This window comes from Paramacrobiotus metropolitanus, unplaced genomic scaffold (assembly GCF_019649055.1).
Source record: "Paramacrobiotus metropolitanus isolate TYO unplaced genomic scaffold, Prichtersi_v1.0 Parri_scaffold0000061, whole genome shotgun sequence".
NCBI lineage: Eukaryota > Metazoa > Tardigrada > Eutardigrada > Parachela > Macrobiotidae > Paramacrobiotus > Paramacrobiotus metropolitanus.
In genome coordinates, this window is record NW_026570281.1 from 15,285 (window position 1) to 30,125 (window position 14,841).

The 14,841-nt window shown below is 44.2% G+C and overlaps 3 protein-coding genes across 6 annotated transcripts; 1 reads left to right on the forward strand and 2 right to left on the reverse strand.

Moving 5' to 3' along the window:
* Positions 1 to 680: 680 nt before the first annotated feature.
* On the forward strand, positions 681 to 4,618 carry LOC129593278 (cytochrome P450 3A24-like). 2 transcript variants are annotated; one of them, XM_055489507.1, is made up of 14 exons: positions 681 to 923; positions 1,477 to 1,580; positions 1,651 to 1,706; positions 1,789 to 1,832; positions 1,899 to 2,020; positions 2,079 to 2,129; positions 2,195 to 2,283; positions 2,350 to 2,498; positions 2,779 to 2,903; positions 2,969 to 3,163; positions 3,226 to 3,599; positions 3,749 to 3,831; positions 3,903 to 3,982; positions 4,137 to 4,618. In XM_055489507.1, exons 5-14 carry the CDS (start codon positions 1,901 to 1,903, stop codon positions 4,209 to 4,211), a joined length of 1,341 nt encoding a protein of 446 aa, XP_055345482.1. In that variant the 5' UTR covers positions 681 to 923; positions 1,477 to 1,580; positions 1,651 to 1,706; positions 1,789 to 1,832; positions 1,899 to 1,900; the 3' UTR covers positions 4,212 to 4,618. The 2 variants fall into 2 exon arrangements, with proteins under 2 accessions (XP_055345482.1, XP_055345481.1); XM_055489506.1 differs by having other exon boundaries at positions 1,487 to 1,580.
* A 439-nt stretch (positions 4,619 to 5,057) lies between these two features.
* On the reverse strand, positions 5,058 to 7,579 carry LOC129593368 (uncharacterized). Its single transcript, XM_055489646.1, has 4 exons — positions 6,987 to 7,579; positions 6,782 to 6,899; positions 5,691 to 5,732; positions 5,058 to 5,574 (listed from the first exon to the last, which is right to left on the reverse strand). The coding sequence occupies exons 1-4, from the start codon at positions 7,332 to 7,334 to the stop codon at positions 5,228 to 5,230; spliced, it is 855 nt and encodes a 284-aa protein (XP_055345621.1). The 5' UTR covers positions 7,335 to 7,579; the 3' UTR covers positions 5,058 to 5,227.
* Positions 7,580 to 8,102: 523 nt separating this feature from the next.
* Positions 8,103 to 13,249, reverse strand: LOC129593270 (uncharacterized). Of its 3 annotated transcripts, XM_055489494.1 has the most exons (5): positions 12,500 to 13,240; positions 11,654 to 12,421; positions 9,775 to 11,485; positions 8,501 to 9,697; positions 8,103 to 8,432 (listed from the first exon to the last, which is right to left on the reverse strand). In XM_055489494.1, the coding sequence occupies exons 1-5, from the start codon at positions 12,544 to 12,546 to the stop codon at positions 8,214 to 8,216; spliced, it is 3,942 nt and encodes a 1,313-aa protein (XP_055345469.1). In that variant the 5' UTR covers positions 12,547 to 13,240; the 3' UTR covers positions 8,103 to 8,213. The 3 variants fall into 3 exon arrangements, with proteins under 3 accessions (XP_055345469.1, XP_055345470.1, XP_055345471.1); XM_055489495.1 differs by lacking the exons at positions 8,103 to 8,432; positions 8,501 to 9,697 and having other exon boundaries at positions 11,348 to 11,485; positions 11,599 to 12,421; positions 12,500 to 13,249; XM_055489496.1 differs by lacking the exons at positions 8,103 to 8,432; positions 8,501 to 9,697 and having other exon boundaries at positions 11,357 to 11,485; positions 11,662 to 12,421; positions 12,500 to 13,249.
* Between the last annotated feature and the right edge of the window lie 1,592 nt (positions 13,250 to 14,841).

Consider the following 14,841-nt stretch of genomic DNA (forward strand, 5'->3'; position numbering starts at 1 on the left):
GAGTTTCTGTTTTATCGATTTTTGATTCCCACCATTATGCATAGATGGTGCAAGTTGCAGTTATGCGCTATGGTTACTGCGTAACACGGAAATCGATTCTCACTCGTAACGCTTTATAATAATTCTCACTCGTAACGTTTCTGATAGATACAATAATGTCCATGATCCACATATGTATGTTTTTTATTGTGCGTGCACGATTCCACCCACAAAATAACAAAGATCACGTGGAGAAACCCGGCATAAAAATGAATCGGGTCAGCTGACTCAGTGGCTTCCCTTTTACATCAGTTTGGAAAGCAGCTTGAAATCAAAATTTTACGGATAGAGTACTGTACTAGTACGAAGTATCTTTTACATCTTAATCTTCGTCGGCGTTTTTAACAAAAGGGAACGTGCAATTTAAATACAGCAAATCAATATTCCGATTATACTGCGAGTACCGCTGCTGCTTTTCACCAGACGTTTATTGCTTACTCTGACGCGTACGGTATTCGGTAACTGTAGCACAGACCAAAGCATCTTTATGAAGCGTGCTTGCAAAATTCACAGTTTACAGATATGCATGTGGAACCGCTATCAAACCGGTTATCGTTACTTGCTTTCCTATCGCTGCTGTTTACACTATAAACTCTTTGTACGGCTGCATACAATAATTATCATACCTTGTGTGTAAGAGTATGTAATGTACATATACAGTCGATATCGGTGAGCACGGCTGCGACCACCAAAGTTTACCAAGACCATCGGAAGAGAAAATTAATGTTTATCTTGTAACAGCGATCTGTAATATCGTCAACTGATAGCATAAATAATTTTTATTATTTTCGTGCCGTTAGTTTGTCATCATAATTTACAAACCTACCGAAAATGTTGGTATGGATATTCGGAGTTTTGTGCGTCTTGTTTGCGTACTGCGTCTAGTAAGTGCGCGTGTCGTACAGTACGTTTGCTTACGATGAGAATTATTTTTATCTTACACGCTACAATACGTACTTATGAATTAGTTATATAGATATTCATGTGTTCAATACTCATGCAGAATTCGGAATTCTCAAATCATGATCAACGAATTGGATGTTTTCGCCATATGAACCAACGAACCGAACGAATGAGAATTGCACTCGCCGAACACTTCGCTGTATGGGCAGCCCTACTAGAGCACGGCTACGTAGCGGCGTAGTTAGCGTGCAGTAAAGCCTGTTTTAGGATACATCCGGGATAATTATTCGATAGTGCGGAACTGAGTGAGAGATAGCTAAGGTGATAGCGTATTCCCTCAAGGGACATAAAAGTAACTGCAGCCAAGTGTTCTGCCCGCTGGTTCAGTGGTTCATACATCGAAAGTGTTCAGTTCATTGAGAATGTCGAAGTATACACTTGTTGTTCGTCAGTCTGAACTCTAAAGGCAGTTCGCAAAATACAGCGGATGCCACAAATGTTAACGGCACTTGGCGAGCATTTAATCTTATCCAGCTCTCCATAGCGATGCCATCTGGAAAAATGAATACTGGCGGAAAAAAGGCATCCCCGGTCCCTTGCTATATCCACTATTGGGGCGCTTTTTGGACCAAGCTCTGGTATGTTAGTCATGCTACCTAGAGTAGATAGCAGCAGTAACGCAGCAGCTGTGATTTTTTACGTTATTAGACGGGTCAAGCCAGGTTCGACCAAAAATGGACCGAGAAGCTTGGGAAAATTTTTGGGTAGGTGTCGAAAACATGATGTGGATAATGACTGTTCCGTTATCCATCGTAAGGGTTTTACATACGCGTTGCTGCTGTACAGCATTTTCGATGGAGGAACACCTGTGCTCGTCGTGTCCGATACCGGTAAAACGCGATAGTGAGCGTTTAGATCGTTTTGCAGTGTCTGTTAGACGTCTGGTTTATTTGTAGATATGCTGAAAAGTATTCTAGTGAAAGATTTTTCACACTTTGTGAACCGACGGGAAATCGAGGGCATCAATGGGCCAGTTCTGGACCAGGCTGTCAGTGTTCTCAAAGACCAGCGTTGGAAAGTAAGAAGCACATTCCTGCACTGGGCGATTTTGTCTTTTCGGTATTTCGGTTGATTAGGATGTCCGAAGTGTACTAGTGCCGACGTTCACATCTGGCAAGCTGCGCTTGGTGAGCGGATTGATCGTAACTGCAGAAGTTAGTCAGTAACGAAGATTTTGACTGTGTACTAATAGATGAATGCCCTGATCCATGAATCCTGTCAGACACTGGTGAAAAATATGGAACTGGTTGCCGAACATGGAACAGAATTCGAAGCTAAAGAGTTAGTGATCTCGTTGTAGTTCTACCTTCTTCCAACATGTAACCCAGACCTTTTATTAAAACCCAGATTATATGGACGCGTAACAATGGACGTTATTGCTTCGACCTTCTTCGGCATGAAAATTGATTCCCAAAATGATGTCAACAATGAGTTTGTGAAGAACGCCAAAAAGGGTTTCGAGTTCAACTTTAAGAATCCGCTGCTTATCATCGTGTGTGAGCAAAGTCTTTCGCACTTATGTACAAGCTTGTCCGGCAATTCCTAATGGTGTGCAGACAAGACATATACTTCAAGTATATTTAGCGCGACCTTTGTGCTATGGCAGTTGCCAGTACATTACGCCGTGAATTTGTATATTTGTATATTTCGCTGTATTGATTTTGTATATTTCGCTGTATTGATTCGTCAGAAATTACCGGACTAGCTTGTATACCAATCGCATGTGAAAACATCAACCGTGTGAGCTAAAGTTATTAATTCTTTGGTCTTGCCCAGTTGCGTGGCCCAAGCTGGTGCCTTACATGGTCAAAATGGGATTCGACTTCTTGATTGACAGAAAGGTCGTGCAGTTTTTCGTCCGCAACACTGAACAAATTGTCAAGCTGCGAACAAGCAGTCAAGTCAGTGTGTACAACTTTCTCTTTTATAGCTGCATAAGAACGATAATTGTGGTCATACGTTGTAGGATCAATCCCGGAAGGACTTTCTTCAGCTTATGCTAAACTCCCTCAAAGGTCATAGCGGTATTGGGCGAAGCCAGAAGGAACCGGCAGGGACTTTGGTTCGCGACGAAGCAGGCGATCACGCCGATATTTTGTCGGACGTTATTTCCAACTCAACGGAACCCAGTTACCACTCCAATTACAAGTTGACGACAGAAGTACTGTATTACGCTTTCTCCCACAACCGGCTACAGCTTCATGAAACATGTTTTTATTTTAGGAATTGGTAGCCCAGTCTGTGATATTCTTTCTTGCCGGCTACGACACCACAGCAAGCGCCCTGAGCTTCCTGACATATTGCCTGACCGTCAACCCCGATATCCAAGAGAGGCTTCGTGACGAGATTGACTCTGTTATGAGCGATCGGGAGGTTGCCACCTACGATCTAATCGCCAAAATGGAATACTTGGATTGTTGCATCAATGAAGCGCTGCGGATGTATCCGCCGGTTGTGCGTACCGAGCGCGAGTGCAATGAAACATGGACCTACAAAGGAATGACGATCGACAAAGGAACGGTGGTTGCCGTGCCAATTTACGCCATCCACCATGATCCAGAGAACTGGCCGGATCCAGAACGATACGATCCTGATAGGTATTGCTAAAACTGCATTTACCTTTGCCGCGTACTGAAGCATAAATACGATGTACATCGTATTTATGCTTCTTTTCGCGGTTTTTTGGTTAATCTTTTATCGCTGTTACGTAGTATACTAATGCAGTCGTGAACATCCCTACCAATAGATTTTCCCGTGACAGCAAGCATAAAATCAAACCTTTCACCTTCGAAACGTTTGGCCAGGGACCACGAAATTGTGTCGGAATGCGTAAGCTGTTGAAAATCATTAGCATGAGCGTGCGTTCAATGCGTACTGTACATGTGTTAATGTCGCTGCAGGTTTTGCGTATTACGAGATCAAACTGGTCATGGTTTCAGTACTGCGAAAATACCGTTTCGTTCCTTCTTCCAAAACCGAGGTAATGCGCACTGTAGTACGGATGGCAAAAATTGTAATATAGTAGACTAGAATAACCAAAATCAAAGTTTACTTGGATTTTCATTACTGTAGTGTAATAAAAGTAACAGAATGAAATGTAATACGAACAATGTTTTCAGTTTTTTCCTTCGTAGATTCCTTTGCAACTGACGGACATGAGCTTTCTTCGCGCCAAGAACGGCATCTGGGTGAAACTGGAAAAGATTTAGAGTGTATGCTTTGTTCGGCGGCAAAGCCGGCTCCGTTGCCGAACAAAGGTTTCTCGAACGCATGACTACCGTACATATTAACCAGTTTCCTTGCTATGGATCACTACGGCAGCTGTTTAACAGCTTTCAAAAAGTTTTGAACAGCTTATCTTTAGAAGCGCTATCGTGAGGCCCCGAATGAAGACTTTGCAGCTTTATTTCGCTACTACAAACTAGAACTGTAGAAGTGCTACCATACGGCATACATTGCATACCTGTATCGATTTCAATAGCTGTGGCTTCTCTATTGCACGAGGGTAATTATTGTGCTTGTAAACTTATGTAAGTACTAGTTTCGATTCTGCTAGAAGCGATTCAAATCCTAACAAAAATGCTCGTATGGTTTCTGGGAATTAAATGCGTATATGTAGATCTAGTGCTAGCACAAGACAGTTATTATTGTTTCAGACATTGCCCGTTTATCCACCAGTGGTACGCACTGGGCGCATATGCACCGAAACGCTTAAATACGAGGTGTTGAAACTGACCGTATAGAAAGGAAACATTGTGGCGATACCGATCTATGCCATCCACTAGTGACTACGATCCCGAGTACTGTCCGGATCCGGTGATGTGCAGTAGTATTGGAGTAGACAGCGTTGCTAGAAAGATTTTTTTCCAAGCAAAAATTGCTTCTTATCGCTAAAATAGATGCTCCCACTGTCCCACAGATTGCTTTTCAAATCACGTGCTTGGGTTTTTCGAACAGAGAAAGGTGTCTTGTGAAAGCTCTGTGCCTGGAGCTCCTTCATTTCGGCTACAATCTTTTCATGCTGCTAGTAAAAATCATTATGAACGTTTTCTAAACACTTCTCGGAAGACTTATTGCTCAAAAATCAAACAGAGTACAACTATAGCAAATGCTATAAAAACACATCCATACCAAACTCTATACTAGCATAAGGAAGTGTGAATCAAAACATCCGCTCACGACGCCAATTTCTAAGTTATCGTGAAAAAACCTAAACAAATTGTGGCTAGTGGCTAGTGTTCAGTGTTGGGCATTGGTTAGTCCTTTCTCCAGCAAAGCGGTTCACTCGTTGGGTGAGGTTCTTCAGCACTCGGAAGCCGACATCGTCCTTATCGGCCGCACTGAGTTTGTCCACATCCTTCCCGCGCGAAGTGGGTTGGTCCATCACGTCGCCATGTATGCTCACCGCCGGCTGCAGAGCTGTCGGCTCCGACCATCCTGATCGAGGCAGCTGTGTGCGAGAGTGGAGAAGCTTGTCCTTGTACAAGCGCTCCAGTTGCGAGTGTATTTGTTGCTCTTTGACCCATAACCGGTAGGCGAACTTCCAACAAAAGTTCACGTATTTGTTGCGCACTATAACGGCGAAAGCGTTCAAGGCATAGACTACTAAAGCAGCTTGCAGGATGCAATAGTGTGCACTAAATTGAGTGTGGTATCAGACAGGATTTGCGGCAATTACTAGTACTGACCGTGATAAGTCTCAAAAGCCAGGATTGAGCTTCGTAACATATCTGCAAATAGTGACATTTGGTAAAGGAAATCTTCGGGAGACTGTAATGGTCAGATGCTGCAGTTAAATGCGTTACAGGCTGACGGCCCAAGTTAAATGCTACCTCTTTATCATCAAAATTAATAATCATCAGATTTTTTCATCAGGCAATCGAAAGCAACATGAAAATAATTATAAGTTGGTCTTAGGAAATTTGAATAGGTGGGTGATCAGTTGCTTAAATATTTTATCAAAAGTGATCGGTTGGTGAGAAATGCCGAAGTACATTAGTACGGTACGGCTGATATAAAGGAATAACAAAAACCAAACGAAAATAGGGATCACCCGCCCGGCTTGTGCAACACGGGCACGCACGCAATCACTCCTGTTCAATGTGTTGCGATTATTGCGATTGTAATAAAAATGAACTCGTACAAAATGTATGAACATAAGTCGGGGGGGGGGGGGGTGTGAACCGGCATGGGAATTTGCCTACCCGTATTTTTTTCAAAACCGGTTGCCCCTCCCCCCCGTCAAAATTTAGAAGGGAGCAGACCAGTATGGCTTTCAAAAATGATTGCCCCCCGTCAAATTTATGACAGGGGCAAAATCTGACACCCCCTTTGTGCCAAACCTCTTGACGCCCTTGCACTCGGACCAGCTAAATGCATAACTCTGGATGGAAATTCTATACTCTCCATTGTTAGAGCTCAGTTTTAAATCAACAAATAAATCGGGAAACCCACATCCTAACAGAGGAGTTATGATTTTAAAACTCAAAAAACGCCCAAGCCTAATCTCATGGTCAGTAAAGTAATCTCAGCCCTCAGGCAGTGATTTAACGGCTAATCAAAATTAATATTTTGCGTACTGAGACTACTGACACTTAATAACCGCCAACCTTGGTGGCTGGCAGGGCTGCACTACACTTGGATGGTGATTCCTAATTTTCGCTACTGGTAGTTTTTATGTGATTCCCATATATTAGCTCCATCCTCGTATATAGGTAAAACTATCCGTAAGACGTTAAGAACTAAACTAAACACACATGTCTCCTGACTGATTACCAACCCAAATGGCTTTCGGCTCCGCGCACCGTTTGTCGGTAGTACGCCAAAAGAACTTCCTTGACATGCTCATTCAGCCTGGGATGGGTCACATCCATGTAAGCATTCCACAATACGTAAGTCTGCAAAAAATCTCACTGCAACTTTCGCCGTAAAACATAGTGGGTATTGCCATATCGGGATAGCAGTGTTGGTCCGTACTTACGCACTTTCGATCGCGGGACCAGGCCCCGCCACACCACCACCACCGCGTACAGCAGTACTAACAGCGACACCACGGTCACCGCATGAATATACCGGCTTCCGATGTCCGGATGTAACGCCGGCATCCAAATGAGTATGTCATAAATAATGGGCACCATGGCCGCCAAGACCACGTCCCGATGGTAGGTGACCATGGGATTTGTACTGTTCCAAAAGAACTGTTGGTGAGGTCGGCAGAATATAACGCTAAAGAGACTAGACGGCGAGGCATGCTCGGGTTTAGAGGCAAAGGTCGTCGGGTATGCTTTGCCGAAGGAGAATGAGGAACCCGGGCGCGTTTGCTCATCGTCCATTCAGTCGACTAGATAACAACTGCGGTGGTTCCCATCGAGCCACATTTCCTTTTACAATTCCATTTGTGCAAAATTTTGTAACCTTCTCATCTAAGAAAAGCGGGACTGAAAAAAAGAGAAAAACTTTGCTCAAGTAATAGGTACTGGATTGTGTAAAACCACACGAAACTGAAAAAAAGCCTCTGCTGTATATTGTATCCGCGAACCGTTTTATGACGATGAACTAGTACAAAGTACAAAACACACACGAGTAAATAATTAAAAATATTCATTGCGCAAAAAATTACTATAGTAACCACTGGTCCACTATCCAGCGCTACAACAAACTACAGTAGCATTTGTATTTACCAGTTACGATATCTAACTGTTGAAATGTGCTTATTTGTTTTCTTCATTTAAAAACTTCATTTGAATGGAAAGTTCTCGCTGCTTGATTGTTTTCTGTTATTAAAATTTTACCCTTGCGACATAATTGTTTTACGCCGCTAAATTTTCTCATCGTTAGCTGTGGTGACCAGCCTCGCGAGTTCCCTTGGTTTGCCTACTCTAGAAAAATAATTTAAGTAAACTAACTTTACTAAGCGTGACGAAGTGAGTAGTGACTGAGTACAGTCATGGCAGAAATAAAGAGTTTACAGTATACTGTGCGAATTTACACTATTTACTTACTTACTTTAACAGCTTTAAAGACTGTACAAGTAGCCTGGAGTAGGTCATCCTAAGGCCCAATGAACAAAATAGAGCAGAACCCGTTCAGATATAAAATTTTATATACATACATAGCCCGCTCGAACATTTTAGCAGACCACTTGGCACACAAATTGAGCACAGACTTTCGATGTATCTGTACATTCCAAGCAAATTTCTAAATTTATCACATCATGAATGAACATTATCTCCACGCAGTGACCGCACAAAACACCCAACATCCAACATCGAGCACGTGTTCCCCATACTTTTCTGTGGAACTACCCTCCGTCCCTCTTCAACCTCTTCCGTTAATCCAAACTTCAGCGTATGAAAAATATTTCCCATCGTCCAGAATGCGAGGATTTCCCGTGGTCCCCCAATCGGCTGCTTTTCGGGTGGACTGTCCAACTGTTTAACACGACCAATCAATGGACACGTACGTTTCCGTAATAAGCTGATAGCGGCGCAAGACTTACCCACAACTCCCAGAACGAAAGACGACTTTTCTCTTTAACTGGTTCTGATACCGGCTGCACAATCGGAAGAACCGCTGCTTCCGGCCGATGAGGCTGCCCGTCCCTGATGAACCCGCCCATTGCCCATCGCGCCATAAGATCTCGCGGTGAATTCTGGCCCACCCTGAACGTCTCATTGGGTGGCACTGGCTCGGTAGACAAAGCATAATGGAATACGTACTTTGCCGCAGCAAAGGTCATGAATGCTAAGAGTGCCCGATCGTTGCGCAAATACTTCAGGATGAGCGGCAATGGTATGCGTCGTTGTGATAAATTTGTAAGATATTCCGCGATCCGGTTCCACCAAAACAACAGTAAATGGTAGAGGGCAGAGCTCAGCCATTCGAGGAACTGGCGAACTGCCAAAAGACGATCCCGCCACCTGTTTTGTAGCCCTCTGTGCCACTGCATTCCAAACCTATATAAGCGACTAACTAGTAGCATTATTGCCACTGTATTCCACAACGATTCAGCCCGGGAAACAATATGGTATTTTTCAGTGCTCCGTTGCGGTTGAACAAAGGTTTGCAGATTAGTCGCTATTGTTGACGAACCTTCGTGCTTCGGATGAAGAGGTTCAACCCATTCTTCTACTGATGGATGACTTTTGTATCGAGGCAGAAACAATGGACCATCATCGAGCTTGGCAGTTGCTGCCAGCTTGTTTTCGGTTGGACTTATGACGGAGGCCGAGGTCGTTTCTAATTCAAGGCTTTCGATTGTAGCTTTGTCCAGTCTGAAGAGATTCGGTGAAGGAGGTCGGTTAACGTCAAGAACGTCTGCCGCTTCCACTGACTTCTCCTGTCTTTGAGATACTAGATTTTCGCCCGTTTCTTGCACCGATGATAAGCAGTGCTGAACACGTTCATCAGCCTGGCGTAGACTGTCTTCGACTAACTCTGCATACGCTGAATGCACCATGGCTTCGGAATTTTTATCGCGACTGTACATGTCGTTGTCCACCGCGTCGGCCTTCTGCAGCGTTGCTAAATTTGTCGCCGGCGAACGTTGATGGTTGTCATGTAAATCTGCTGTTTTTTGCTCACATGTACATAATTGGTGAGATAAATGACAAAAGTTGAAACAGCTTAATGATCGAGCAGGAGGTGAAGGAGTCTCTGACAGCTCAGCCAGGTTTCGCTTTAATAACGTTTCCGACTGCAAAATACTGTAATAGATTACTGCTCGTGTGCTAAACTCCTTAAATACTGTAAATGATTTTAAACTGCACTCACTTTACAGATAAGCTGGACCGGCGGGGATATTGCTAGCGTAAAGCGGCAGTTTTCACTAGATCCTTTTCCATCTCCGCTTCCTAGATGTTCGATGTGGCTTTTTTGCAGTATCTCATGTTGACTGTAACCTTTCTCTTGTTCTTCGTGCGCATGGAAGAATCCTACAGTCCGATTGCCTTCGCCATCGTTCAAATCACTGTTTCCCAACATCTTCTCAAGCGCAGGCGAAACCTTTCCGCGAGAGTTTAAAATATCCCAGGGATATCTTCCCAGTGCATCGACGCCATGACAGTCACCCACTACCTCTTTGGCCACAGGCGAGACGCACTGAACATTGAGTGCGGATTGATCTGCAACGGTTAGGTCGTCATTTCTGTTCTCCTTTTCTAGCGATTGTGGATACTCATTATGGATTTCGTCTGGGTCATAGCCCTCATTGTTAAGATCTCTGCCTTGAAGAAGGACGCTCAAAGTTCGCGAGCCGTCGCTCGGATAGCGCCGGCTCTCGGGGAACCCAACCTCCAGTAACGCAGGGCTGATTCCGTGAACTTCGGGAGCCAGTGTGTCGTTAATCAAAGGAGCCGCTTCGGGTAGTACGAGTTGCGAGTGCAATTGCGAATCAGGCAACTGCAATTCGTCAGCTTTGAATTGCGTAAGTGAGTCGTCTGGATGTTCCCTAGAACATAGTGTATCCCATGGATAACGCTTCAACTGATCGACCTTGCTCGTAGTCCCGGTTTCTGTGCTTCCGGTTTGCTGCGATGGGAAACTAGGATTTTTACTCCCTGTTCCCGAAGCCAGTGTGGTTGCTTCCGATTCTTCATGGCTCCCCGCTTGTAGCGAGTTTGCCTCTTCTGGTTTTGTTTGATTGAGCTCGCAAATCGAAGGATCAAGTTTCTCTGAAACGATTTCCACGGTTTCGGCTGGTGTCATATCTTTTCGAACGGGAATTTCACATGCAGGCACTGACACTGGATTGTTACGCCTGAGCAATGAATCCCACGGATATCTCCGCAGTTGTTCCACTTCGCTCACGGGCTTTTCGACTGCGGATTTCCTGTCCGGGCAGATCGTCTCGGTTGAACTGGAACCCGTTATGTTCGTTTCTTCGAAACTAACCTTCTTTTTGGGACACTGCCCGACTTCCACTCGTGACAGAGTCCGCTTGAGCAGCTTCTTGACCGTCGCCGGTTCTTTGACTTCCGCTCTGTGCTCCTCTTTCAGATTCTCCCGCGACATTCCCGTAGATCGATTAACGAGAACCTGTTCTTTGCAAGTTGTTTTCTGAATATTTCTGGCAGTGTTTTTTTCCTGCTTCCTCGTTCTCGGGATAACTAGCTTGTGCAAAAACATTTCCGTGGAACCAGGTTGTAGACAACAGATCTTATCCTCTGGTATGGGCTGGCATGCAGTACCCTCACTGGTAACCGCCGTCTCCACCCCAGCGCTAAGAGTTTTCGATTGGCTTCGCAATCTGTCCGTCACCTGTACGTCGACATTCACATACCGGTCCGTGGCGCAAGCGGGTGACCTTTTACCGGAGTCTGTGTCTTGCTGCTGCGGGATACCGTGTTGCTTACGGTAGCAAAGGTCAACTTCAAGAGTTTGAACAGGGTTGCAAGGCGAGGACGGCCGATCGCAGAGAAGAAGTAAAGCGTTTTGTAGGCAAAAATCGGTGCTAACTAGTGAAGAGTCTGGTTCAGCCAGTATCCTACAGGAACGACAGCCTTATATTCTTACCTCGCATAACCAGAAAAACACAATCTAATTACAAAAGTGCTTTCGAAAGTAAAATAGACTGTGTATACGTTTAACGATAAATACCAAAATTTCGCAAGATTCAAACCGCAAAACGGGGAGCCAGTTGGTCAGCACGTACTTCAGTACCTCGTCGTGCTGAGCGAAGCGTACCCTCTTCTTAACACCAAACGGCCAATCCTTGGCTAGAATATTATCGTACAATTCCAGGCTCTGCTCATCGCTTCTCCAGTTAACCAGAACGATCTTATCGCATAACCCTGGATATCGATAGTAAGCACAGCCACAAATCAACTCATTCAACAGATGTCGCGTGCTGATTTTTAACCACGATTCGGGATCCATATACGCGAACGATATTACTAACGACAAACACGCAGTATCCCCATTGTTCCAAATCTTCTCGAAGATCGATACAATCTGGCGAATTAGAGGAACCAGGCCATGTATGCCAACTGCATTGTGTAGTTTAACCGCGTCGCACGTTAAAAGACTGAACTGATCGCCGCGTACAAACGACAGTGTTTCATACATTTCGTTGCGCGATTCGCAGGGAAGTTTGTGAACGCCAAAGTGACGCCGCCATGATAGTAGATTAACAAGCCACTGGTAGGCTCGTGCCACGTCACCGTTTTCCTCTTGCAGTATGCGCAGCACGAGTGCATCGGAAGTGGATAACCGATCGATGTCACGGGCGAGAAATTTCCTTTCGATCGCCTTTAAGGAGAAATCCTCATACATTTTAAAGCGCACTTGTCGTACGAGGTCGCTGGAGCTCGTCTGAAAGTTTTCTGGCGTAGGACTGCGCGGGGAGTTTTCGATGCTCGGAATGTTCTTGACGGGGACGAAGCTTCGCACCGTTCGAAAAGCCGATTTCAGGCTGAAATGCCTGTTAAAGAATTGAAAGCGTCACCTTTAACGAAGGAAATAGTATTTATTAGTCAGTTGATCGTCAATAAAATTTGACCTTTTGGGGAGCCTTAGGGATAACCTGGGCGTGGTGGGAGCTGTCATGATGCTGCTTCATGTGGCACATGGTAAAGTACACCGAAATTTGCTGTTACTTACTTAGTACTTTTTTCGCCTAGCGTTTACAGACGTGAAAATGATTTGCTAAAGGTTTCATGAAAAATAAAGATCCTCATTGGTCGGCAATAATTGCCAAGTGATGCTAAGTTGCTAACAACACTAGCGTTGCACTTTGAATAGTAAGCCAGACAAGTTGTCCTTGATTTAGGTATTGGCAAGAAACATAACAGATGGTGTAGGTGCAAACAAGCGTTCGACATTTCCACGGTTTTATTGTTTGGAAATTTGCAAAACATTATTGCATTCGGCACCGCGATTCATCGTCAGAAATTGGTGCACTAGAACAAAGTGTACTCGAGTGTATTTCGTGTACTAGCGTCAAAGTTTATAAAACTTTGTACACTAAATGAGTATAACTGTTGTAGCACACGGAAGACATATTTTCTCGCACAAGGGCTTAAGTTACGAACATTTACAACGCATTTCTCATCGCTTTTTTGGAGCACAGAGTCGTTTCAATGCAGGAGCATCTCGGGAGGTGCACAAAATTATATCCTTGATTTTCTTCAAGTTGTCTGCATTACCGTGGCAATACTTTATTAAGGTCTCAGATTTAAGGTCTCAGAGTTAGCAACTTTACACGATAACGAATTTAGGGACTTCCGGCGCGTGAAGCATGGCAACTGCCCATTGCGATAATGTGTGTGGTTCGGCTTTTATTTTTAAAGTTTACGAAAACGTAATTCATACATCAACGTCAAATCAAACTAAGGCGCAATGTATTAAACATAATGATTAATACAAAACGAGTTACAACAGGTAAATCTCATTTAATTTATCCTTCACTAATAACGGTCCCGAGTACAGATGTCGTGTTCCTCTCTTTGAATTTCAAGCGACAATCGTTGTCGCAGAAAATTCGTGTGAGCGAGACTCCCGGTATGTAGCTGCAGTCTTTTGCCAGTCTTTTCGGCCTTTATTGTGAAAGTTTATGAAAACGTGCAGTCTACATACATCAACGTACAATACAAAGTCGGCTTTATAAATAATTTTTGTTGTTGTTAATGTGTAAACATACGATAAAGTACAATAATATGATTGATTCCCTGTTTCAGTTGCATACTGCTATGCATGCGCGGTCATAACCCCCAGGCAAAAGATTTCAAACAAATATTTTACTGCACAAATATTTTAGGGGAAGGCTCCGCACACCACGTTTCACCACCAAAGTCTCCGTTCACCACGAAACCCCACCACCAGGCTCCGCACACCTTTTTTTTTTATTTTAATTTTTTTGAAAAAACCACCTTAATCTCCTAACACCACTAGGAGCATACTGATGCACACCACCAAATCTCTGCACACCATATTCTGTGGATGGCTCAATTTTTGTTATAACGGGCGGAAAAAGACAGCTCTTCGTCTCGCGGTCTGGCTCCTCTTTTTTGGTACCACTCGTTAGCCTCAGCTTCCGTTATAGTTAGCGATTTTTTCGGTTTACTCGCTCGGCCGCCCTGCCAGGACGGTGTTTGAGTTTTTGCACGCTTAGCTTCAAATGATGTTATAACCTCCCTCAAGGTTTTTCCAGAAAAGGTGCTCTCCTGTGGGTCAATTCCATTGAGCAGCTCGTTACGCGCAAACCTTCTAAAGCGTAAAGGCACAATCGATTCCGTTTCCTTGGTTTTGGACAGCCTTGTGGCTAGCCGTAATCTGCTTTTCCGGCGGTAACGTCCCATAAAGCAGCCATATTTGTTCTTTAACCTGCCAGTTAAGCTCCATCGCCAAACTATCATACACCCAAACTTCCTTTGTCTCCCGATGCCAGCAGGTGGTCAGGAAGTGGATTCGCAGTTGAAGTGAACATGCACGCAAAATTTCTCCAAATCTAAACCTCGGAAATCTCGGCGAAACATTCCGTACGCCCCAATCAGCCCAGAAACGGTTGGGTGAAGGTCACGCAACAGCGAATGTAGCCGGCAGGAAGGTGGACGGGTGGATGGTGGATCTTCAATGAAGGTCATCCACCTTCCTGTTAAGGTCATCCACCTTCCTGGAAAGGTCATCCACATTTTCGCAGTTGCTGTTCACTGTTACATTCACTAATTAATCATAATCAAAACATATTCGATAGCAGATTAATTACATAAAATAACTAAGCTAAAGTTCTTAAAAACCCCAGAAAGTCATTTGGCGAATGCATTCCGCTTCCAGGAATACTGCTCAGCCAAGCCCTGCTGTATTTGTAAACTGCAACGCTGCATCTAGAATGACCATGTGCGC

What these genes read in the sequence shown, in the direction of transcription:
- LOC129593278 (XM_055489506.1), top strand. Translation starts at nt 871, where the DNA reads ATGTTGGTATGGATATTCGGAGTTTTGTGCGTCTTGTTTGCGTACTGC. An exon ending in CATCTGGCAAGCTGCGCTTG is followed by an intron (nt 2,130 to 2,194) that starts GTGAGCGGATTG and finishes GTGTACTAATAG; the next exon opens with ATGAATGCCCTGATCCATGA. An exon ending in ACAGAATTCGAAGCTAAAGA is followed by an intron (nt 2,284 to 2,349) that starts GTTAGTGATCTC and finishes ATTAAAACCCAG; the next exon opens with ATTATATGGACGCGTAACAA.
- LOC129593368 (XM_055489646.1), bottom strand. Translation starts at nt 7,334, where the DNA reads ATGGACGATGAGCAAACGCGCCCGGGTTCCTCATTCTCCTTCGGCAAA. An exon ending in GCCTGGTCCCGCGATCGAAA is followed by an intron (nt 6,900 to 6,986) that starts GTGCGTAAGTAC and finishes GATTTTTTGCAG; the next exon opens with ACTTACGTATTGTGGAATGC. An exon ending in CGGAGCCGAAAGCCATTTGG is followed by an intron (nt 5,733 to 6,781) that starts GTTGGTAATCAG and finishes CACTATTTGCAG; the next exon opens with ATATGTTACGAAGCTCAATC.
- LOC129593270 (XM_055489494.1), bottom strand. Translation starts at nt 12,546, where the DNA reads ATGACAGCTCCCACCACGCCCAGGTTATCCCTAAGGCTCCCCAAAAG. An exon ending in CAGCACGACGAGGTACTGAA is followed by an intron (nt 11,486 to 11,653) that starts GTACGTGCTGAC and finishes TCGTTCCTGTAG; the next exon opens with GATACTGGCTGAACCAGACT. An exon ending in TTTCGTTCTGGGAGTTGTGG is followed by an intron (nt 8,433 to 8,500) that starts GTAAGTCTTGCG and finishes CGTGTTAAACAG; the next exon opens with TTGGACAGTCCACCCGAAAA.